At 42.0% G+C, this 25,817-nt stretch overlaps 1 protein-coding gene across 4 annotated transcripts in view; it reads left to right on the top strand.

Moving 5' to 3' along the window:
* Nucleotides 1-25,817, top strand: part of ASB5 (ankyrin repeat and SOCS box containing 5) — a 65,397-nt gene that overhangs the window by 9,183 nt on the left and 30,397 nt on the right. The window contains exon 2 of one of the 4 annotated variants that reach the window (XM_043557906.1): nt 24,748-25,166. The exons of the other annotated variants lie outside the window; for them this stretch is intronic. Coding sequence (XP_043413841.1) covers nt 25,130-25,166 — 37 coding nt within the window. The 5' untranslated portion in view covers nt 24,748-25,129. The remainder of the gene's footprint in view (nt 1-24,747; nt 25,167-25,817) is intronic. 4 annotated transcript variants of the gene reach the window in all.

Genomic DNA, 25,817 nt, shown 5'->3' with positions numbered 1-25,817 from the left:
TATACAGTAAAACAGTTGTTATGGTGAGCTTCGGGGTGACATTTTAATTTCCTTACAGCCTTTTGATTAATTTCTGGTTTGAACATCATCAAGCAAGTATGCACACTTTAGACCCCAGATACCTCTGAAGTAGCTTAAATTTTCAGATTTTCAGAATCCAAATGTACCATCAAGGAATGAGAAAACTTAGTTTTTTAAAAAAGAGCACTTAGAATGGAAAGTCTGCCTTCTTAAAATCTGCTTTTCTACCTTTTCCATTTGTGGAATACTTCATTTTAGAATCGAGGTTACTCTGTAGGTACGTGGAAAGCTGAATAAAGGTAGAAAATCTTTTTTGGTATGTGAGGTGGATACGAAGTCTTTTTTTTCCCGGGAAAGAGTGTTCTTATGCAAAGTGAGAAATTTATGTACTCAGTTCAAAGTGTGGAAAATCTAAACGCCAGTATGAAACTCACACAAGAAGATGGGCTCCAGAGGGAACAGGCAGCACGTAATTCCTTGCCCAGCAGCCCAGCTTTGGACCGGCTGTAACTATTTAAATGTGGCGCACGCTGTGTTGGTAAACGGAATATTTTGTTTAGAAAGCAGCAAACATAGGAAACTAGATTTGAAAACAAACCGCATTTCTAGATACAAGATTAAATCGATCATACACGATCATAAGGGGATAAAAGTTCTTCTCATGGCAGCCTGTAGCCCATTACTTCCTAGTCAAATCTTGTCTACCTCTTAGGAGAATTGCCGAACATAATATAACGTGAAATATTGGCTAAACATCTACACTTTTTGTGGAGTGACAAAAAGTGTAGATGTGTAGAGAATGCTATGGTAGCTCCTTTTTGTCCATAGTCATAAATAAGTGGAGACAATTGTCTCCTCTTTAATGTGATCTCAGTGTGCTTATGCCAGAAGGTCACAGGAATATAGGACAAGCCTTCCATGTTCCCGTCTAGTTTTATGAGCCTGCGTGAAGATCTGTTAGAACTCTAGGATCATGTCCCTAAAAAAGAAAGAAAGAGGGGCGCCTGGGTGGCTCAGTCAGTTAAGCGTCCAACTCTTGATTTCAGCTCAGGTCACAATCTCACGGTCTGTGAGTTCTGACAGCACGGAGCCCGCTTGGCATTCTCTCTGTCCTTCTTCCTTCTCTCTCTCCCTCTCTCAAAAATGAATAAACTTTTTTTAAAAAAAGAAAGAAATCAACACTCATTAACGGAAAATCTTTTCCTGGGAATATTAATTGGAAACATAAGGTTTCGAAAAATTGTGCTTTGTGTTGTTTTAATATTATGTCGATTTAACAAAATTCTTCTTTCTCATATCTTGTATTAATCTATAAACAATAGAATATATCATTATAATTTTTATTCAGTGCAAGCATAATTCGTCTCCAATTTTATTGTAATATTAGGAGGATAGGCAGGTACCTAATGAACTTTTTTTTTTTTTAACTCTTGATCTCCTACCTCTAAGAGTTAATTTTTCTTTGCCTAGGAAATTATTTATTTCTCCATTTTAACATAGCTCTTCCTTTTATTTCCTACAATCAGACTATTTTCATTTTGTTTGTATTTTTATAATTAACTAATCAAGCTTAATTATCTTCATTTCATCTAGCAATTTCCTCCTGCCTAGGAAAGATTATCACCTTCATTCCACTTTGAATTAGGCTTCTCATTCCTACTTTCAAGACTTAGCCAGATTGTTCCCCAACATTTCTGACGGAGAGTTGCCAAATTCCATGAAACACGAGATGATGTATGTATTTTCATGTCTTTCACAACCACAGAGGACTCTGTTGACAACATTCTGGATGTCCTCCCCACGAGCCATAGTACTTTGGTATGAAGTAAAAAACTTGTGTCTTACTAGATGCTGTTGCAAATCAGCTCATTGTATTTGAGCAATGCAGGGTAGAGTTTTTTCTTCAAGTACTTTCCAGTCAGGCTTGGGACCAGGGTATGATTACACAACGAGAATGCCGAAGGCTCAATGGCAGATGAAATAGCTTAAGATTATTTCCTTCTTGATCTCTTTGCGATGCCAATGAAATTTACAAATCTGCCTCTTCATCTTTTGTACTGAAGACTTTTATCAACTACGCCATCGCATTGAAGGGACCTATTTATTGTACTTTTCTATATAGCCACCCCCCATATCATTGTAGCTGTTAAATGTCCTGGTTGCAATTTCTAAAATACGAGACGACTAGTCTATTTTTAAAGCTAGCCCTATACTTTGAGACTAACAGTGAGGATAACAGGAGTTGAAAGATGTTTTCAGCTATGGTATTAAACAATACAGACAGCCAATGAGGGTGTGGGGGAGCACAGTGATATTACAAAATCACTCCAAGGGCGTAGAAGAAGCCATGAACTACTAACGAATGCCCCAAGGACACGTCAAGAGACGGCATCTCTCTTCCGTTAAGGGTAATACTTTTCACATTCTATCTTAGGCTCTGAAGAAAGTTCAGAGGTTTTACCTACTAGCGGATAGGGCCAGTTCTAAGCAGCTGTTTTTGAACACCTTTGGTAACAAGGCACTGAGAAAGCAAGATATAAAAAAGGCAAAATGTGGGGTGCCTGGGTGGCTCAGTCAATTAAGCATCCAACTCTTACTTTTGGCTCAGGTCGTGATCTCACAGTTCGTGGGATCAAGCCCTGTGTGAGGCTCTGTGCTGACAGCATGGAGCCTTCTTGGGATTCTCTCTCCCTCTCCGCCCCTACCCCTACTTGTGTGCACACATTCTCTCTCTCTCTCTCAAAATAAGTAAACTTAAAAAAATGCAAGATGTATTTTGTCCACCTGCTGGTAGTTTATTCTAATTGAGGAGGATGATGTTGAGTTGACCCCAGGAGCAAGCGGAAACATGGATTAGGGGTGCTCATAGAATATTAAGAAACAGTAGATTTAACTAGAGCCAAGGTTCATATAGTAGGAAAGTGATAATAAATTGGGCACAGATATGAAATAATTTTTTAAAAATTTTTAAAAAATTTATTTATTTGAGAGAGAGAGAGGATGGGGGGGTCAAGGGGCAGGGAGAAGGGGGGAGAGAGAGAGAGAGAGAGAGAGAGAGAGAGAGAGAATCCCAAGCAGGCTCCGCACCATCAGCACAGAGCCTGATGTGGGGTTCAGACTTGCAAACCATGAGATCATGACCTGAGCAGAAATCAAGAGTCAGACTCTTAACTGACTGAGCCACCCAGGTGCCCCACAGATACAAAAGAATGTGAATGGCAGGTTAAGCAGTTCAAGCTTAACTTTGAAGGCACTAGGATTCACTGGGAGTTTCTACTATGAGTGAAAGGGGGAAATGGGAAAACACATGTATAGAACCTTAACCTCAGGTACGTGTGCATGTAGTAGCGATCTTTGGAGTTGGACAATGAGACAGGCTTGAGGGACATAAGCCAGTTAGGCTCCTGCCTTGGGGAGATGTGGGGCCAGACTTGCCTGGTGGTGGTGGCGTGAACAGAAAAGAAGAATGATGATACAAATAAATAAGAAGAAGAAAAAAGAAACGAATCCGATGACACCTTTAAATGGCACTGGCAGAGAGGGCAGAGGTTCCTTTAGGGTAACTGTTTGTCTACCAGAGTTAGACATGGACACATCTAAAGGAAACGTCTGTCATTCAGCAGAGGGACTGATGAGCCACGGAGGTGAGCCTGCAGTTCCCAGCCAAAGCCACTGCAGGGGTGGGGGGTGGGGGGTGGGGGGTGGACCCCTCGCTGCTAGGTGAGTCTGCGGGGTCACTGCTCCCTCCTGTGAGACATCAGGGTAAATCAGGAAGTGGTGGAACTGGAATCTGAATCCTGGCCTTCCATTTGAGTTACGTAAGACTTCTGTTCCATTTTTTCACCACCAAGTGACCTTGCCATTATGATCTGGCTCTTCCGGGAGGTGTGTCTACAGAAAGAGAATGAGCTGGCTTGCCCCCACGGGTGTTGTGCTCTGACACTCTGCTTCTTGTTGTAAATTAACATATTTGGATCTTGACGGCAGTCTTTAGCGTTTTGTGCTCTTTGGGTTCTAAGCCCGCCTCCGGCGTGTACATTTCCTCCGGCTTTGCTGATAGATCGGGCTGCTAGCGTGCAAAGCCACGGACCGGATTTTGCACTGTGGAAAAATTCACGAAAGTAATGTCTCCCTGTGAGGCTGCTTGGAACACAGTCTCATGACATGCAGACTCTTCAGGGACTGCTTTGTGTTCTTATGATTTCGTGAATTTGGTTTTAGGGTGACCATTAAGCATGCAACTCCTTTTTTTTTTTTTACGTATCTATTGTTGAAAATAGGCTCCAGTGTCCATGTGCCACCAAAGGCCAAATGGCAAAAGTGCCGTGAATCTTGGAGAACAACGTCAGCTGGGTAGGAAACGCAGCTAGAATTTTATGCAATGTAATGTCCTGTTTTCCTCCATCAAAAGTCCATCCCAGGTTTAAAAACAGCTTTAGGAATTTAACTATACGTCAGATGCCAACAACTCGAGCAGCAGTAATGTTCATCTTACCTGTACTCAAGGAGCAACTTGTTCTATGTAGTTTTCGGTGCTGCCGTGTGGATTGTGTGTGGGGTTAGTTATGTTAGGAACTTCCTCAGAATCTCAGCAGTGAAAAATTTCAAGAGGCAAATCTGTAGGATGACTTCTTTCATGGTGTGCATTATATAAAGGTGTAAAAATACCGTGAAGATGTGACAGCTTTGGGCACATTTTCTATACTTAGATGGAGCTCCAGGTAAGAATAACTTGAATCAATAGAACTGTTATCTGTGACAAAAGACACGACATTATAATCAAAAGTGCTACAAAAAAATTTGAAGCAATTTTCATTTTGCCCAAGCTCTACTATTTTTTGGAAATGTCAGAGCACTTTTCTGGGAAGAGACCATTATAATACTGTGAATTAAAAACGGAATCTGGGAACAAAGTTCCAGGTTCACAAAGAGTGTCGTGTTTTTAATGTTAGTATCTTTGCTCTTCCTCTATATTTGGAGAAATGAATGGAATTTTGGAATTAAAGAACTTGGCCTACTCATAACTTCGTGAGGGGTTGGTTTTCCTAGGAATATTCTTCTCGTACCTTTTGTTTCCCTCTCCCTTCCTTAGGTCATTCGATTACTTGCTCCTTTATTACTTACCGTGTTTACTGGGCTAGGCATTAAGGACAAACTGTACGAACACACCACGGTCCCTTTCCTAAAGGTGTGTGTAGTCTACTGGGAGACGGATTGATAACCGAGTAGTTTAAAAACGTGGGATGTGCTATTTTACAAGGCTAAAGAAGAGCTTGGGGAGCAAAGAGGCAAGAGCGTAGGGATAAGAATAGTTCTGCCTGGGACACGTCAGTTACATAAAGTTGTACTAACAGCACGCATTTTCTCTCCCATAATCGTGCGTGTATCCTTATTTTTAATGCTCAAAACCATCCAAATTCCCCAATTTCACTCCCCCATTCACTGTTTCATCTTTCAGTCTATTATTATTATTATTATTATTTCTGACTCACATGTGTCTTGCCTAAATTTTTACCTAAAAGCCCGAAGTTTTATTGTTAAAAGAATGTGTTTTTGGGGCGCCTGGGTGGCTTGGTCGGTTAAGCGTCCGACTTCGGCTCAGGTCATGATCTCACGGTCCGTGAGTTCGAGCCCCGTGTCGGGCTCTGTGCTGACAGCTCAGAGCCTGGAGCCTGTTTCAGATTCTGTGTCTCCCTCTCTGCCCCTCCCCTGTTCATGCTCGCGCTCTGTCTCAAAAATAAATGTTTAAAAAAAAATTTTTTTTTAAATAAAAAAAAGAATGTGTTTTTAGGCAAGAATAAGTATGTTTATTATTTATCCACTAAGGCTTTTGAAAAATAACAGGTATTTTAGTAAAAAATTTCAAAATGAATTTTGCATATATTGATAGGAGGCATTGTTATAACCAGTTCTATAGTTTTTATATAATAAGGACAGTTGAAGAATAAAAAGTAGGTCTGGACCTTCTGCCTTTGAATTTACTCTTTTAGAAGGTGGTAAATTAATGAAATAAGTTTTTTCTTGTTAATTGGCATAACTGATAACAGTTGTGAATTTAAATCAGTTCGATAAGTACTTGGACGCCTATTTCCGGCCCAGTGTCCTTGCTACACGCACATAGATGAATACATGTGTCTGTATATTACGTACGTGCACCTACAGAGATTTATGTATTTACCACATGTGCGGCATGACTTCCCTTATGAGCAGAAGGAGACTCGGTGATGTGGGGCCAAACGGCACATACAGAACAGTCAAACAGCAAGTAAGCAGAAATCCATACGCTGCTAAGATAAAAACGGTTCAGTTCCGTAATGAGTGTTTTCTAAGGAAGTCCCCTGAGACTATCAGGCCCTTCATCAAGAAGGTGGGGCTCGAGAGTCCATTTCAGAGGCAGACCGTATCTCGTTAGGCACGAGTGGCGATGACACCAAGCTGGAGATAAGCGCAAAGAGGACGTTTAGAATGTGGAACTAAGCAAGCCCGGTTCATCTGGGGCAAAGCTTGAGGGGTAAATGTTAGATAAGGATCCATAGAGGGGCGGTTGGTGCCAGTGTGAACAGTAAAGGCACGTCTTCTCAAATCAGACAGCCACACGTAAATAGTTCTAGTAAGAGCCTTCTGCTGCCTTGACTGGATTCAGGCTACACAAAAAAGAGCCGTTCCCTAGGGATGGAAATAATTACCACCGGAAGTATTTTACAGAATCCTTGGTGTAATGAGTTAATACGTCCCTACGTGTATTTCACAAACTCCATCTCAGAGAAGACAAAGTACCTCCTCCTCGTGGAATCAGCAGGACACGTCTTCGGAGTGGCTCTCTGGCGGTTCTGTGGATTCCGGCAACAATTTAGCACATTAAGCTCATTTTCCAACCTAGGGAGAAGACAGGAAGGTTTGTCCCCAGTGATAGATGAACCATGGCATTGAGAGCAGGTGGGGTATTTGGAAAGCCTCTTCATTTGAAACCACCCTCACAAAGTTGTTTTTTTTTTTTTTTTTTAAAGAAGAGTTGGCTTATGGAGTCCGTAGAACTTTTGGCATTTCTTCTCCACCAGCTGCATGAAGAACAAATCATTCATTCTTTCCAGCCTTTTCTCGGCAGTGCTACAAAGGAGACCGTTGGCTTTTAAGACTGCGGATGCCCACCGGAGAGCAGATCAGGGAAGGAGAGTCTCATAAATTATTAAATTGCCAACCCTTCCAGGTGGCCTGTGATTAAACCAGTCCACTCTGTGAAATTTAGGTTTGGGGACAACATCTATTAGAATGATTTTTTTTTCTGAATCTTCTAATTCTCCATCAGTTACTGTGGGACAGATATAAAAAAAAAAAAAAATCTGCCCTCTAAGTAGATTTAGGAGTTTTCCAGAAGAGCCTGTGGGATGGAGAGGCTGTGTCAGCGTGCAGGGACAGGGTTCCCGGGGGGGGTCCTTCTTCTAAACGGGACAGCCCTACTTTTATGACGTTTCAGAAGGTGGACTTTCAGAGGAATTTTTCTTTCAAGAAAGGATAAAATGGTGTTTACAAATAAACGGTATCTGCTTGTTTAAAATAGGATGTAGGTCACATTCATCTTCAGGGAACCTAACCCCCTCATAAAATGAGTCACAACTGAGCAACCTTTCAGCATTCTTTCCTAAGGATCACAACAACGGTAAACATTTTGGGCGCGTCAGGAATGTGGGCAAGCATGGGAAGTGGCAGGCAGCCATCCTGTCTCCGTGAGGGCAGCTAAAATTTCCATGCCACCATTACCTACTGAGCAAAATAGAAACATTCAGAAATACAGCCACTCTTTCCAGAAGGCTGAGAGTCTTAAACTATGGGCAGAGGACAAACAAACTGAAACGTGATACCAAAGTGCCATTCATGCTCTTAAATAGAAACGCTGGCTTAGTCTCAGTCATCAAGTGTGCAGCTTGGTTTAAATGAAGACAGACGGTGAGAGCCATGGAAGTTAAGGCCCGCGGAGCCTCTGCGCCCTCCTAATGCCGCGCAATTCCTTGTCAGTTGGTAGAGTGGACTGCTACCAAAGCGTGGGAGGAAGCTATTCTAAAGAGTTCCCAACACACCACAGCGGCAGTCAATAAGGAGCACGTAAGTTGTGAGTCTGGGGGCAACGGAACCCCTTCGTAACAACCAAACACATCTCTGATGATCTACTGAGGAGACTGATGAGCTCCATCTGTTTTCCACACCACCTCATTCACTAGAGTAATGATGATTCCTATCATCCATCAAGGGCAAGTAATACAGAACGTTCAGCACAGTGTGGAGCACCAAATGAATTTCTGAATTTGGAAGCTTTGGGTCTGACTTCCCTCTCTATCCAGAATGGGGAATTAGGAAAAGGAAAAAGTGCTAGTTCCTTCAGAGTTCAAACCCACAGGATCACACAGCTGTTGAGTCTGGGAAGGAATGAATATTTCTTCATAGTGACTGTCCAAGAAGAAAAAGGATGCTACACAAAAATGTGAGCTTTGTTCTCTCCATTCCGCCATTATGATGAAATTGCTCATCTGGTAAAATCTAGTCTAGAAGCCAAGTTTTATGGCTACTTACAGTCACTCAAAGAAAGCAACAAACTAAGAGTGATTTGGGTTGGAGAGACTATCTCCTGTATAGAGAATATTAAGTCCTGAAAAAATACTTGTATACCTAATTGGCGTGATGGTCTAGGAATGTGGAGGAAAGGGGAATCTGTCTAAATGCGCTCGATGTTTAGGGCCCATTGGAAGTAATAATATTTTTTAAAGGAATTTTGATTTATGAAAATTAATTAGATGCAATATTAGAGATTTTTATAATCATTTCAAGGTTCGTTTTAAATAGCACACACCAATGACCACAAACCTGGGTCTACAGCATTGTAACAAAATATTTTGATTATTAAAGAAAAAATAAGAGATTTGAAGGACAAGGGATTTAACTAGAAGGAAAAGAAAAGAAGTTTGTAATTAACCTGAGGCTCAAGAGGCAAACATGATTCTTGCCAAATACTTGGATACTAAATTATAACAAGACTGCAGGGAAATACTGCTGTTATTTTGGAGAAGGCAATTATATTTCTTTTTTTTTTTTAATTTTTTTTTTTTTAACGTTTATTTATTTTTGGGACAGAGAGAGACAGAGCATGAATGGGGGAGGGGCAGAGAGAGAGGGAGACACAGAATTGGAAACAGGCTCCAGGCTCTGAGCCATCAGCCCAGAGCCTGACGCGGGGCTCGAACTCACGGACCGCGAGATCGTGACCTGGCTGAAGTCGGACGCTTAACCGACTGCGCCACCCAGGCGCCCCTATATTTCTTTATTAAGCGAAAAGTCACTTGCTCTTTGAAATAACAGCCAGTGGCATATAAGAAAAACAATGCCTTGGATATTGAAGAAACTCAGCAAAGACTAAGGGAATAAAGAAAATACCTTAAATCAGGGGGAAATGGAGTTTCAAATCCCATTACAGATAACAGTGATTTAGCCATACATAAATTATTCTGTCATGGTTCTGGCACCTTCCAGCTGTGAGATCTTAGGAAAGTTGTTTAAAGTCTGCAGCCTCAGTGTCTTCATTAGTAAAACAGACAGAATGATATTTATTTCAGAGGGTTATTGTACATTTTCTATGAGATATACTTTAATTACTTAAACCATTCGTCACAGTGTTGTGGACTATAGTTACTCTGTAACAGTGAGCTCTTTGTATGCTACTTTACAGTTCTTCAAAAATGGTACAAAACTGCCCACAGTTTAGTAGCTCAGAGAGGCATCAATAAAAAAAGATAGTGAAATTATAAATTTTTTTAATGTTTATTTGTTTTTGAGAGAGAGAGAGAGACAGTGTGAACAGGGGAGGGGCAGAGAGAGGGGGAGACACAGAATCCGAAGCAGGCTCCAGGCTCTGAGCTGTCGGCACAGAGCCTGACGCTGGGCCTGAACTCACAGACTGTGGGTTATGACCTGAGCCGAAGTCAGATGCTTAATAACTGAGTCACCCGGGCGCCTCATGGTGAAATGATAATAAATGGTGTTTGCCGAACAGTTGCTGTAAGCACACAGTAATGCTTGGGCAATCTGCCCACCGTCGCATTAGCTCTTCAGGTAGATGGTCTCAGAAGCTTAAGTGGTTGGCTTTATTCACGTGTTTATTTAAGAACAACCAACGGAAGGGCGCCTGGGTGGCTCAGTCTGTTAAGCATCCGGGTCTTGATTTCGGCTCTGGTCACGACCTCACAGTTCATGAGTTTGAGCCCTGTATGGGACTCACTGCTGTCAGCACAGAACCCACTTTGGATCCTCTGGCCCCAGCCTCTTTCCGCCCCTCCTCCGCTCACTCGCTCACTCTCTCTCTCTCAAAAATGAATAAATATGAAAAAAATGAATTACTTGCAGACATTTCTTCTGCCATCTTCCTCTGTCAAAGGAACTCTTGTTGACAGGAATCCTTCAGACGGGAATGTTCCTGGGCCAGCCTGCTCACGGCTCTGCTGTAGGAAAACCTCACCTTTCCCGCAAAGGCATTGCTGTAAAAGCACAATGGTGTATCACAAATTTCTCTTTGTTTTTCTGGAGTGAGGGCCATGGAAGGAGCTGAAGCTGCTTCACCTCCAAAGTGTCACAGCACCAGATACTAACTTTCTCTGCCAAACTTTCTTGCCCTTTTATTTTCTTTCCTCTTAATCCCTGGCAGCTGAAAAGGGAAGACAAAAAACAATAATGACAACACTAGCCGTGAAGGGCTGAGTCAGTTCGTGGAGGGATTCGGCTTTTTTCCTTTATTTTCTGTTTCTCTCTGGCAGCCGGCCTCTCCAGGAAGCTAGCAAAACATAGGTTTTCACTGGACATTATCTTATAAAAAGCATTTGTTTTTCTTTCTCATCAGAAGGGAGAAAAATAACCCTTTTATAAAAAAAAACGAAGCAGGGGCGCCTGGGTGGTGCAGTCGGTTAAGCGTCCGACTTCAGCCAGGTCACGATCTCGCGGTCCGTGAGTTCGAGCCCCGCGTCGGGCTCTGGGCTGATGGCTCGGAGCCTGGAGCCTGTTTCCGATTCTGTGTCTCCCTCTCTCTCTGCCCCTCCCCCATTCATGCTCTGTCTCTCTCTGTCCCCCAAAAAATAAATAAACGTTGAAAAAAAAATTTTTTTTAAAAATTAAAAAAACGAAGCAGATTATAACTGGAAATAAGGACGCAGGATTATTTCATAGACTCACTGAAAAAGCTCAGAGCCTATCAGTATTTTAAATTGTCTGGGGCCCTGTGCACAGGTTTGCAAAATATCCCTCCACGAGCTTCCTGGAACACTTGCTTCTTTATGAGGTTAGTGCAGAGGTTATCTGAAGGTGGCTATGCCTCTGTTGAGAAAATAATAAATCACAAATAATGATTTCGTCTTGCCTCTTGAGTAAGAGACCATTAAACTGTATGCGTTATAACCTGGGAACAAAGTAGTGATGTAAGCCGTAGGGATATGAAGGCTGTTAGTTGCAAGGTCTGAGGGACCAGTTGCTGTCCTGCAATATACATGGCCCGGCATGGACCTACAGTGTACATGGCCCAGTGTGGACCTCAACCTCAAATCAGAAATGAGGCCTTGCTACTGAAATTTGGCAGGAATATGATAATGGACAAAGAACTTTCTCAAAATGGAATGTCTAACCGCGATTTCCCTAACTGGAGAGCAGCGTTTTTGAGTAACAAAGCAGTGTTTGACGACCCCGACATTTTCGTGAGGTGTCTTGAGTCTAGCCTGGTTTGCCGTAGGCTGTTTAAGGAATAATGACACCGCTACGATACTGGCCTTCTGTTTCATGAGACGATAGACATCAGTTCCATGTTATAATACAGAATTGTAATATTCTAACACACATGCTATTTTTCCTAGTAGCCATATCCTAGGTGCTTTTGAAGCTTTAAAACTTGGTAAAATACCAATCGATATATATATACACACACACACACACACACGTGTGTGTGTGTATATATATATATACACATATATATACCGATCAATATATATATATACTTATGTGTGTGTGTGTGTGTGTGTATATATATGTATATGTATATGTATACATAAAGAGAGAGGGAGAGAGAGGGGCACAGTTGTACTTTATAAGTTGGGTACAAAACAGCTCTTAGTAAATCACTGGATTTTGTCTTACCATGTAAACTTGTCACTTAAAGGAGTTCCTTTGGAAAGAAACTATTTATTTTGTAAGTATACATGTTTCATATACCACATTTTCTTAAATTGAGATGCTTTCCTAGTAGATATTATGTGGTTAATGTTGGAGAAGGAGGAGAAGATGAGAAATGGAAAAAAAGTGAATCTCTTGTTTCTCAAATTCCCTGTAATTGGACCTAATAGGGGTGGTTAGCACGTCTCTTGACCTTTTCTGTTCCCAGCTTTGACTCTGCGTGACCTGTCTTACACTGTCTGATGATAATATGGTCTATTTTTCTTGTAATTCACCAAGTCTTTCCATACATTCTATCCCTTGTCATCCTGATAACTGTCCTCTACAAAGTCGATGGTGTTAATGCTTCTTTTGCAAAGAAGGAAACAGTTGAAAGTGTATAGGAACTCACTCAAGATTCCTGATCTAGTTAGAGGAAAGTGAAAACACGAGCCCTGGTATTTTGATGTTGCTTCTGACATCACTCATCCTGACCATTCTGTGGGATTTTTTCTTTGGTTCATAGTATGAAGCAAGTAGTGTCCTTGTTCCGGAACTACCTCTGCTTCTGGTTTCAGCCTCTCTTTCAGGGTCTTTGAGATAATCCCGGCCAGACACAGAACCCCTTAGTGCCCTGTGCTGCTCCCCACCACGCCCCCGCCCTCACCGTCCATGGGATATCCTAAACAGATTCAACATTGAGTTTGCCACCGGGTCGGTTCGTTACCAGCCTGTAAGCCTCTTGGAGACACAGATTCGTGTCATCCTCGGAGCCCAGAAAAGTGCCTAGCATGTGGCAGGGACCCAAATAATCAAGGAAGGAAGGAACAAATGAAGGAGGAAAAAAGGAAGGTAGAAAGCAGGAGGATTCACAATCACTCACGTCCATGGATTTTGTTACCACTTTCCACACAGGCTTTTGCGTGTTCTTGTCAGGCCTCGCCCAGTGGTGTGGACCCATATGGACACTACGTATATGTTCGTGGAGAGGCTCTGGGAGTTAATTCTCAAGGAAAAATGAAGACAGAAAATCAATACTGTCCAGAATCGAAATCTATAGTAATGCCCTCCACTCCTTGTCCTGAATCAGACTTACTGTCCCTTTTCCCTGGTTCCTTTTTACCTCCTGGATTGCCACTAACTGTCCTCCTTGAACAAAACAAACCCTTTCCCTTGTCTCTTTTTCACTGACCCGTACAGCGTACCTGTCTTCAGGTATCTTATTCATCATCGCCTACGAACCCACACCGCATCCCTTCTGGTGAGGGATGCTATCTCTTTACTCTTTGATTTTTCACCTTCAGGGAATGCATTTTTATTCTTAAAATTTTTAACTTTCTGAGCCAAACTTCAAATGTTACTAAGTGTTCATCCTTTGTTCATTTTATTTTATTATTTTTTTTTTCAACGTTTATTTATTTTTGGGGACAGAGACAGAGCATGAACGGGCGAGGGCCAGAGAGAGAGGGAGACACAGAATGGAAACAGGCTCCAGGCTCTGAGCTATCAGCCCAGAGCCCGACGCGGGGCTCGAACTCACGGACCGCGAGATCGTGACCTGGCTGAAGTCGGACGCTTAACCGACTGCGCCACCCAGGCGCCCCCATCCTTTGTTCATTTTAAACCGGATGCTCCTTAGGGCACCGCGAAACGTGTGTCACAAACAGAAAACACCCGAAACGCCATACGTCAGAACTATAACTGAGAGGAGATGACTCTCTTGTCTTCCTCTTGTCAAGTGTCAGAAGGTATCACGAGAAGGGGTTTGGCTGACGTAAAACTTAGATCAGTACGTGCTGCAAACCATACCTCTGGATGTTAGCTCTTCACCCTTGAGGCCTGGGCCCCAAATTCTGTTGTGTCTGTTTTAGTTACCAAAATGGTAGGAATGATACACATAAAACTTTTTTTTTTTAAATCTTGCTTTTGCCCATCACGCAAGTGGCTTCTTTGTACCGGGGCGGCTGAAGGATTGCAGGGGGCAGGGGGATTGGTTTATGTCAGTGTCAGGATAAGGAAGCACAAGGGTGAAACGGAGCAGTGGCCCTTACAGCCAGGGGTAGACACAGATTGGACAGACACACAAGGATAGACCGGCCCCTGGGACACCGGAGCTGGCCAGCCCGAGCGTATGTGAGGCTGCCCGCTCACACCAAGCTCGAGTTGAGGCCAGCACACCTGGGACTCCTGACTTTCTGTGCTTCCTGCTCTAAGCCCTGCTCTTCCAAGTACGTTCAACATGGCAGACACAGACGTCAGCACGCCTCTCCCTTCAATGTCAACGTAAAACCCGCAGCTGCTGCCGACGCCTGACCCTTCCGTGAACACACGGTTCGTGGGGGTAAAACCATTTGTGGCTAGAACTATGGGGAGGAGAAGGATTATGTGTAAAATTGTTCTTACGTTAAGTCCTTGTCCGTGGCGCATATCAGATTTTCTCCCCAGCAGCTGTCGGGCTCAGACTAGAGAACACGGGTTGCCCATTTCATTCCTTGTATGGGTTTGTGGACCTGTGTAAATTTCAGGCTGGCAGTCGGCAGGGACAGAACGTTGTAACCAAGCGGCGAAAGAGAAGGAAGGACGAGGAAAGTGTCGTTTTATGAGAATCTGAGAGCAAACACCAACTCTGGTCTCCGTCCGACGCCACGGGCTGTCCAGAGCCCTTGCGATCATGAGCTCATTTAGTCCTTACAGAAACCTTACGGCGTAGGGGCCAGAGGTCGTTAGATCTGTTTTTGCCTTCCTGGTTTTATGCTCACCGGTTTAGTATGTCTGCCCACGATGTCGAGGGCAGATGGAAAGAACACTGGTGGGGAGCGGACAATCCTGGCTGGTTCCGGTCTTGCTTCGCTGGTAATGTGCTGAATGACCTTGAGGACAGCACCTACCCTCTCTGAACTTCGGTTTCTGTACCTGCAAAATGAAGAAGTTAGACAAAATCAGTGGGTTTTGAAGCCTTTTTTTTTTTAAGCCACTGACTTTTTCTCTTATGCTCCAGAAGCTCAATTTAGCCGATAGAGTGGTCGCTGTGCTGTCTGAAGGCAGAGCCCCAGGCTTTGCCCGCACGCTCCGCGGTGGGTCTGCTGGCCTCACGGGGCTCCTTTGAAACCATCCGTCAATCACTGAAGTCCGTGCGATCTGAGTCCTCTCTTCGCTCTGAAACACTATGATTCTTTCATGTTATTTTGCCTGTTGGTGAATCATTTTTGACCAGAGGAGTTTTCAGCACAGAGAACCCGAGTTACCTTTTGTGAATCTATCATACCCGTGACCTCACCTGCCCTATTCCAGAACATGGAGAATGTACTCAACTGAACTGCTCAGAACTGTCATGAGTCACCACAGAACACATAATGACAATTATTTTAGAACAGTCCCTGTGGTCTTGCAGACAGACATGCTTTCAATGAGTCACTTCAGGGGTCCCCCAAAGTCCCCTGAAACATATGGTTAGCGACTTTCCTCTGCAGCCACGCTGGGGTAGTGCGCTGTCCCATGGTCCCCTTCCTCTCCCTGGCTGGCATGCACACTTGCGGTTTGAAGAGAAAGCCCATGGGTCATCTCGGGCACTCTGTCCCGGAGAGGCGAACGGCTAACGTTTCTGCACAAACGGGAGAAGAGCCTTACTGGTCTCATGCACGGAGCAGACGCTCAGCAGATTCAGGCAGGCGGGTGAGCGGGGGGGCCCCCCAGGTCCTGCTGCTCGGAGTGACGGGAGCCAAGTGCGACCCTTTCTCTTATTGGACCGTTAGGTTTGCTGCTAGCCCCCTCCTCTACTTAAAATCCTTTTGGCTGGCCTCCTTTTGTTGATTAGTATTTTTGTCATCATAAAATAAACTACATCAGGAAAAAAAAGAAACAGAACACATTTATAGACGTTTATAAATGACTGTAAAGCAGATGGGCACCTGAGTGGTCCAGGCAATTGAGCATCGAACTCTTGATTTCTGCTCAGGTCGTGCATGATCTCTGAGTCGTAGAATCGAGCCCCACATCAGGCTCCACACTGAGCATGGAACATGCTAAGATTCTCTCTTTCTCCAGCGCTCACAAAAATTTTTTTAATAATAAAAAAGTAAAAGATTGTTTAGTAGACACCTGTTTAACCACCATCTACATCAAGAAATAGAACATCCTAGAACATCCTAGAACCTCAGAAAGCATCCAGGTGTCCCCTTTCCATTCAGAACATCCTGTTTTATTCTTACAGGGGGTGGGTGGACAGAGGGTGGGTGGACAGAGGGTGACTACTTTTCCGGTGATTGTCTTCTTGTCTTTCTTTAAGGGCTTCACTGCCCTGAATATACCTCAGGTAGAGACAGTTTGGTTTAGCCTGCTTTTAAATTGTATATAAATTTGAACCATTCTGTAAATATACGTTCCTGATTTACTTTCTTCACCGAACAGCACGAGAGAAGCATTTATCTATGTGTATCTGGAGTTCATTCATTTTCAGCGCTGTAAATTCCAAATTTGGCTTAACTAGGAATCATACGGAGATGAACATCGAGTACACGCAAGTTTGTGCAGCGCTAGGAGGAGAATCGCCAGGTCATACAGCATGTATAACTTTGGCTTTTTAGTTGGTGTTACACTGTTTTCCAACGTGATTTTATCTACAGTGAAACCCGCAGTGTATGAGAATTCACAGTCCCTCCCATTACTGCTAATATGTGGTATTGTCCGTATTCTTAATTTTTGCCAATCTAGCAGGCACGCAGATTATGTATGGTCTAATGCAACCGTATGACTTAATTTTCATTTCCCTAATGCCATTTTCATACGCTTATTGGCCATCTGTGCTTCCACTATTGTGATGTGTGTACCAAATATTTTGCCATCTATTCTATTGGGTCTTTTGCCCTGTTTTTCTTGGATTTAGAAGTTATTTATATATTCTAACAATTAAATCAAAAATGAAAAAAACTTAAAGATACTACTTACAAATATCTTTTGTGGCTCAGCTTCCCACTTTTTATGGTTTTTCTTTTGGTGAATAGACGCTCTTTATTTAAAAATACTCAAATTTAGGGGTGCCTGGGTGGCTCAGTCGGCTGAGCATCTGACTTCAGCTCAGGTCATAATCTCGCAGTCTGTAGGTTCAAACCCCGCGTCAGGCTCCTTGCTGACAGCTCAGAGCCTGGAGCCTGCTTTAGTCTCCCTCTCTCTCTCTGCCCCTCCCCTGCTCATGTTCTGTCTCTCTCTTTCAAAAATAAACATAAAACATTAAAAAAATTTTAAACATAGTCAAATTTATAAATATTTGCCATTTCGGTTAACACTTTTTGTGTTATTTACTTTAAAAATTCCTGCCATACTTCAAGATAATGAAAATTTTTTTCTTTTAAATTTATTTATTTTTGAGAGAGTGCCCTCACCCATATGCACACATGCATGGGGGAGGGACAGAGAGAGAGAGAGGAAGAGAGAATCCAAGTAGGCTCCGAACTGTCAGTGCAGAGCCTGACGTGGGCATCCATACGGGGCTCGATCCCACGAACCGTGAGATCATGACCCGAGCCGAAATCAAGAGCCCGACACTTAACCGAGCTATCCAGGCGCTCCCGTAAGTATTTTTCTGTATTTTCTTCTTAAAGCTTTCCTTTCAAATTATCCATTTGCAAATGACCTTTTGAGTGGTAAGCCCCTTTTTTCCAAGTGGATAGCCAATTATATTCCTCCCAGTTAGTAGGAAGTCAGTCACACGTTCTGTCAACTATGGTCACTGCCACAGCCCTTCTGTGTAAGTAGAGTGTCTGCTCATACAAAGGTCTGTTCATGGGCTCTCTTCCTGGGTACATCTCTCCAGACCTAAACCACACTACGTTGGTTTCTACCGCTTTCAAATACCTTGATACCTGGATGGACAAGCCTTCCTCTCCCCCCGCCATTTTGTTCTGTTTTCTCAGTGGCTTTGGCCATCCTCAGTAATTTGTAATTCCAAATTTTAGAAGCAACTTCTGTGGTTCACAAAACACCTGTCGGGTTTTTTGTTGTGATTCATTTAACCTGTCGATCATTTATTACAAGGATATTCATATCTTTGTAGTACTTGCCCTTCCAATGACTAAACATGATATATTTCCCCATTCATTCAGGTTTTCTTTAATGTCTCTCAGTAAGGTTTTATTATTATCCCCTGAGGAGGTCTTACATATTTTTGTTGAATTCATTCCTGGGTATTAAATTGTCCTATGGTACTGTGAAAAGTGTCTTGTTAAATTGTTTCATTTTCCATCTCTATACTGTAGGCGTAGAGAAATACAATTAATTTTGATATATTAATTTTATACTCAGCGAACCTGCCAAACTTTCATTAATTCTAATAGGAGTCTGTAGGTGCTGTGGGTGTTTTTTTAGGTAGAAAATCATATTATTTGTGACTAATGCCAGTTGTGTTTCTTCCTTTCTAATTGTTACGCCATTCTTTCTTTTTCCTCAGTTATTCTGTGGATTAAAACTTTCAGTACAGTGTTTGACGGAGCGGTGATAATTAGTGTCTGTTTTTAAATTTTTCCATTCAGAGGGAAAGTTTTCAACATTTTGCCATTAAGTATAATGTTTCCTGAAGGTTTTTGTTTCTTTGGTTTTATAGACAACCTTTACCATTTTTAAGGAAGTACCTTATTATTTCTGTTCCGTTAGCTGAGTGTTGTTCTGTCTTTATTAACCCAGCAGTTTCTAACTGTGCATACATCTGGGCATCCTGTTTACTTAAGGAGCACTTACTTCTGCAAATGCATTTTTTTTTTTTTTTTTAGCATTCCTCATATCATCAATGATGGAGTTCACATTTTCGCCTAATTATCAGTACACAGGGCCCAGACTTACCTCGTAAGTGACACGCTGGCATGTGTTGCCTACACTGGCATTCTGTGGTTGTGTCTGGGGCAGTCATACTGGTTTAAACTATTTGATCTTTCAAAGCATCCATTCCTTACTTCCTGGACCCATGGAATGCACCTGCCTGCTAGATGGTCTGGAGAATTATTCTTTTTTAAGATGAGTTTTTTTCAAGTTTTAAAAATCTTGTCTCAGAAAAACCTGATTTAGCAGTATCATTCTTCCTTTCTCCTATTATATCCTGGCCCATCAACTGTCTTCAAAGTGTCCATAAAAGGTTTAAATAACCATTATTAATTTTTTTTCCTTTTTCAAGTTTTCATTTAAATCCAAGTTAGTTAACACACCGTGTAATTAGTTTCAGGTATAGAATTGAGTGATTCATCACTCACATCCAACACTCAGTGCTCGTCACAAGTGCCCTCCTTATTAAATCTATGCCAAGGTCAACTTTGGGATCTTTCTGTGTTTTATTATGTTTGCATACTATTCTGTAATATGCCTTATTGCTTCCAGGTAATGAACTGTGGAGTAATTAAGGTGATCTGGAAACTCCTGACAAGCCAGGTTCAGAGGACAAACTATAAGGAGGGTGGTGGCTGAAGCGAGGCATGGGTCATTTTCACTGAAGTGACTGTTCAGTTCGGCTGTTTTCACTGGGTAGCAAGAGAAGGTTGAGGTGTATTAAAGAGCTGGCCAGTTTTCGGGAAAGACTTTTTCTCTGCACTGGATATGAGGTCTTGTTTCTAAAGAGAGGTTCTAGGTATGAGTCATATATAGTAATGTAGAGTGATAATTGGCAGATAATGATTAGCAATGTATGTATTTTTTGCTACAGATGTAAGTAGCTATGGATGTACATGTGGTTTACAGCTGGTACCCCAGGGAACAAGGGAATTTGTGCTTTGGGGTATGAGACATGTGTCCCTCCAAACTTGTACTTGAAATATGTCACTTCTGCAGACAAGATTAGGTCTATAATTTTAATGCAGCTTTCTTTAGTGTTGGAGTAGGAATAAAATAATAGGCCCAGAGTTAGAAAAAAATACAGTATATAACTTTCAGAGGAGAATAGGGGAAAATGGAATTATAAAATCAATCAAACCAAAATAACTAAAGAAAGAGAACAAAGAAACGTAGAAAAGGTGGGGAAAAGACAAAGTACAGAACTAACATGGGAAAAATAAATCTAACTATAAGTAACTAAATAGATCAGTAATTTAAATAATAATTTTAAATAAATAAGTTGAGTTCTCTTGTTTAAAGATAACCATTTTCAGATTTTTTTAGGTAATAGCCAGCAATATATATATATTTTTAATGACTTGTCTAAAAAATAAGGATTCAGAAAAGTTGAGTAGACCCAAGAGAAATATTACCTGCAAGTGTATCACCATATTAATGCGGGATAAGACTTACAGGCAGGGGCACCTGGGTGGCTCAGTCGGTTAAGCGTCTGACTCTTAATTGCGACTCAGGTCATGATCTCACAGGATCTTCGTGGGATTGAACCTTACATCAGGCTCCACACCAATAGGCTGGGATTCTCTCTCTCCATCTCTCTACCCCTCCCCTACTTGCATGCTCTCTATATCTTTCCTCCCCCACTCTTTCTCTCCCTCTCTCTCTCTCTCAAAAATAAACTTAAACAAAAAAAAACTTCCTCCAAAACACATCCAAGAGCAGAGGATATAACCTGGGATGTCTACCAAGCATTATAGGTAGAAATATTTCTAGTAGGTGAACCATGACAGCAGAGAAAGCCAAGGACAAGTCCCCAGCTCCTTTCATGGAGTTAGTAACCATTACGTCTAGTGGCTTTGTACCACGTCAACTTAGTTATGCCAAAACTGCTTCCCAGGATTCCCTTTCTAGTGTTGGTCTGGGTTGGGATTGGGCAGAGGAGAACTTTGTAGAACATCGGATGGCAGAGTAGAGGAGCTGCCGCTTTTACAATCCACGTTTGTGCCACCCTGCTTGTATGTGTCACTGGCTATCTGGCAATGTCAGATCTACAGCTAGTTCAGCTCCCTCCAGGTTGTCCACTTGGGTTCCGGAGTCCCAGGCCAGCTGTGTGTGCGTTCTGGGGTGAAAGGCACCAGTTCTCCTCGGGGCACCAACATCCCTGAGGAGACAGGGATGTCTACCCCAGAGACAGACAAACCCTGTTCCAGGTTTTCCTCAAGGCTTCAGGTACACCTTTGCTCTCCCCAACTTCACATTCGGCTCTTGTTACCACGGTCAGCCAGACAGCCTATGGTAACTTCAAGCCCAGCACACCTGCAAAGACAGCAGCCTCACAGAGATTCTTAACCTGCAACTACAGAGGCAGGTTAACTAACTGCTACAAAAAATTCCTCATTCTAGAACATTCCGAGTGATCAGAGTTTAATGGATACGTTACTCAAACTTGAAAAAGTCAGTAAAGGAAAGGCAAATTAGAGGAAGTCAATCTTACTCATGAACATAGCTGCAAACATCTTAAATAAAATATCAGCAAACCAAATCTAGCGTGAAGCATCAGCTTTCTAAGAAATTTTTATGATAAGGGTGCCTGTTTTAAATAACATCCTGGCCCATAGATTGAGCGGAAAGATAACACCCTGTTACGAGATACAACCTTGCTTTGGCAGAAGTACACAATCAAACCTGCAAAAATCACCCTGGGATTATTCTGAAGCAAACCCAGACATATCACTTAATCAGTAGAGATTGGACGATGCCAGAATGGATGTAGAGAGAACAGTTAGTATCTGTTACCGTACAGGAATATCCAGTAGCGTGGTCTAAGCCTTTGACCCAAGGGTGATGGTATTGGAGATGAATGAATATGGACATAATCAAAGGAAACTGGGGAAGAAATTTGGCATGGTGAAGTAATGGATCAGCTTATGCATGTGAATGCCCTGGGCTAATGGCAATTAACTTTATCAAGGGATTTTCAGTGTAGACACTAAAGTGCATTATTGCACATCTAGGAATTGTCATTCATTTCTTTGTCCGTTAGACGGGCACTTACCTAGGGAAAAGAGGAAGTAAAATTCAACTGAACAAAGCTGTACTCAGGGACTGTCCAAATCATCCAGCTTCATCACCCCTGGTAAAACCTTCCAGAACCTAAGGACTGTTGATAAGGATATTTGAGAGACTTCTATGTTTCCAGAATAATGCTGCTTGCAATTACAGTAAAACCTTGGTTTGCGGGCATAATTCGTTCCAGAAACATGCTTGTAATTCAAAGCACTCTTATATCAAAGCGAATTTCAAGGACCTTTGGCTCAGCTGTGATCATGTGACATTGGGCGTCATGTACTACTCGTATTGCAAGACATCGCTTGTTTATCAAGTTAAAATTTATGAGAAATGTTTGCTCATCTTGTGGAACACGTGCAGAGCAAGTTACTTGCAATCCAAGGTTTTACTGTACTTCAAAATTTGTGGCTTCTTTCCTTCTCTTTAAAAAATTTTCTCATTTCTAATATTTTAAGTATTCTCTCATTTTTTTGTAATTTTTATGTGAAAATGGCTGATCAGTTATATATCAACCAGCATTTCTTTCTTTGTGACCAGTAGACTCACCTCTGACACAGGACAGACATTTTTTGAGTCCGCAGCTGTTCTAGTCTGCATTTTTTGTTGCTTAATTTTTATTAGCTTATTTTCTTTGGTTGGTTGTTTTATTTTGTTTTGCTTACAAAGTACCAAAGTTATATCCAGTAGACCAAGAACTGTTTTGTATACACCATAGACACTGAGCAACTAGTCAACCGTGAATATTTGTGGCGTTTACCAGTAAGTGAATGCTGGAGCATTGTGAGTTTTTAATTTGCTTTTTAACTTTACTACTAAATGGAAAGGCAAGATTTGATGAAAAAGGCATGAATGATGCATTTATATGTACAATTCTACATTAGCCAGGATGATACCATAAAAACTAACATTATTTGAGGGCTAACTGTATACCAGGCATGGTTCTGATTTATATATTAATTCATTTAATTCTTACAGAAATCCTGTGAGGTAGGACTGTTATCCCATTTTCCAGATGAGGAAATTGAGGCACAAAGAAATGAGGTAACTTTCTCAAGGTAACACGTTTATCGTTTGCCCCCTCTGGGGTATGGACCCAGATTTGGTCATTTGAGGGCAGTATTGAGGCCCCTAACTACTACTCTGTGTTGGAATGCATAGCTCTATTAGAAAGTGGATCTCCTGAGATCTGTTAAGCCAAGTGTAGATACGTTGCTGATGTATGTGGAGTTGGGAAACAATAGTTACATCAGTGGGAGTTTTAAATATTTTAGTTCTGTTTATTATGGCCGAAAAACAAAATTAGAAGTGTATATACCTTCTTGCACAAATATGTTCAACAGAAGTCTGGAGAAATGTTGAATCCTGTTTTCAAAGACAGAATTGATGTCTTTGGCTAGACTCTCTGTATTTTTTTCCTTTCTCAATGGCATCTTCTACTGTAATGTCGTTTCTTCTTTATTGGGAATCACTATTTACCGCTTCCTATTTATTTAACTTCAGTGAAAATTGTATGCAAATCAGATATTTTGTGGACACTTCTTGAAGTTAAGGGGCATCACTGCAACCTAGAGATGGGAACTTCCAAGAATGTCATGATTCTAAGAGTCCCTGATTCCTGGACATACAGAGGTTTCTTAGACAGTGAGTGAGGTTCATGTAATTCTGAAATGCTATCTAGAGTTTAAGGTTCAAGCGGTTGGCCACTGTCTTTTCATCTTTGTGTACCCAGGATACAGCATCTAGTAGACACCTAGGAGATACTGAGTGAATGAATGAGTGAATGAATGACATTTTATCAACTTATTCATTATGCAACTAGAAATTAATATACTTCAGTAGTTTGAGTTTATGCTAGCCTTTCATGGTTTAGAATCTTAGGGGTTTTGGGGGCGCCTGGGTGGCGCAGTCGGTTAAGCGTCCGACTTCAGCCAGGTCACGATCTCGCGGTACGTGAGTTCGAGCCCCGCGTCGGGCTCTGGGCTGATGGCTTGGAGCCTGGAGCCTGTTTCCGATTCTGTGTCTCCCTCTCTCTCTGCCCCTCCCCCGTTCATGCTCTGTCTCTCTCTGTCCCAAAAATAAATAAACGTTGAAAAAAAAAATTTTAGAATCTTAGGGATTTTGAATTTAAATTGTATTTTACTTTTTTCTCTCCACATATAGGGATTACTTGTGCCTTTAAGAAAATCATGTACATCTTTTGGTACAGTGAAAAATATCCCAAATCCAGGGACATCTTTTATTTTATAATGTTGAAAATGATATTTTAAATATTTTGAGAAGATTTTAACTCTCAGTACTAATAAACATTTGAGTATGGTAGAAATCACCCATAAGTGACAGCTAACAGAGAATTACTCTTCACTGTTAAGTTTCCTGGACGTTGGGGACAGGTACATTTTCCTCAATAGAAGCCCCTTCCATTTTGTTTCAGGATCTACAATAAAATGTTTTGCGCAAGGGTATAATTTAACTGGATTTTATATTTACGCTTATACTTAAAAAAAAAAAAACATACCAAAACAAGTTGGTAATATTGAAAACACCTCCTTCCATGATATTGATTCTCAAAGTCTTGCACACCCAGGCTGATAAAGTATCCACTGTGGTTAGGCACTGTGTTATACGTGTGGCTGTGTCACCGTCCTAACCGTATACTCTCTAATTGCGATTTTTCAGACCCCTGGGGCCTTACCTAACCACTCAGTTGCAACTAAGAGAGGAGCTGTCCTGGACCACAAGATGTCACTCTAGGTCTCCCAGCAACCTTTAGAGGAGCAGCGAATGACCTTTGGACAAAGGTTAACTGTTAGATAACAATCACTCTGCTTTTCCCCAGGACACTCATGTCAGGTTTGCCCTCAGACCTCCACTGCCCTCACTCCCCATCACTAGGCCAAAAGAGTTAGGTAGTCATGTTTCAGTAAAATAGAAGAGAAAACAAAATGGAGCGACAAGAGGGGGGCTCAGAGACGACGTTTCTGAGACACATGTACGTGTGGCCTGGCAAAGACACCCCTGGCAAAACAGCCTCCCAGAACTGAACGATGCCCTGTTCCTGATGAGACTTTGCAAGGGTGGAAATTTGGCAGTAACAGGTACAAGGGAATCTAACATACCTGTGTGATGATTTAAGAGGAAGATATTTTCTTGTACTTCACAAGCCATTGGTACTTTAGAGAAGACAAACATTTTCTTTTCAGGGATGGGAATCTGGACGTTTTTAAAAAGACGTTTAGAAAGCAGCGAGATCACAGACTTTTGTCCTAAGAGAAAGGATGTAAACACGATCAATTTAGGTATTATTCTAGAAGGCAATTTGTGAACTGAGTTGTTCTTCGAAAAATAAAGATTGCCAACATGTATTTGATGATATATCAGCATGACTGCGTTTTGTATGATTATGATACTGTAGTTCTGATCGCCAAGAGTCTTCATCTTTTAGAGGTGTGGACTGAAGTATTTATGGATCAAATGGTATAATGAGGTTTGCTTCAAAGTGATGCTAGGAGTGGGGTAGGATGGGTGACAGAAGGAACAAGACTAATTGTGAGTTGCTAACTGTTGAATCGGGTGGTGGAGAGCGTCCGGGTTTAAAATATTCCATAGGGGGCGCCTGGGTGGCGCAGTCGGTTAAGCGTCCGACTTCAGCCAGGTCACGACCTCGCGGTCCGTGAGTTCGAGCCCCGCGTCAGGCTCTGGGCTGATGGCTCGGAGCCTGGAGCCTGTTTCCGATTCTGTGTCTCCCT

Source organism: Prionailurus bengalensis, chromosome B1 (assembly GCF_016509475.1).
Source record: "Prionailurus bengalensis isolate Pbe53 chromosome B1, Fcat_Pben_1.1_paternal_pri, whole genome shotgun sequence".
Classification (NCBI taxonomy): Eukaryota; Metazoa; Chordata; class Mammalia; order Carnivora; family Felidae; genus Prionailurus; species Prionailurus bengalensis.
This window is presented reverse-complemented; position numbering and strand designations above follow the sequence as displayed.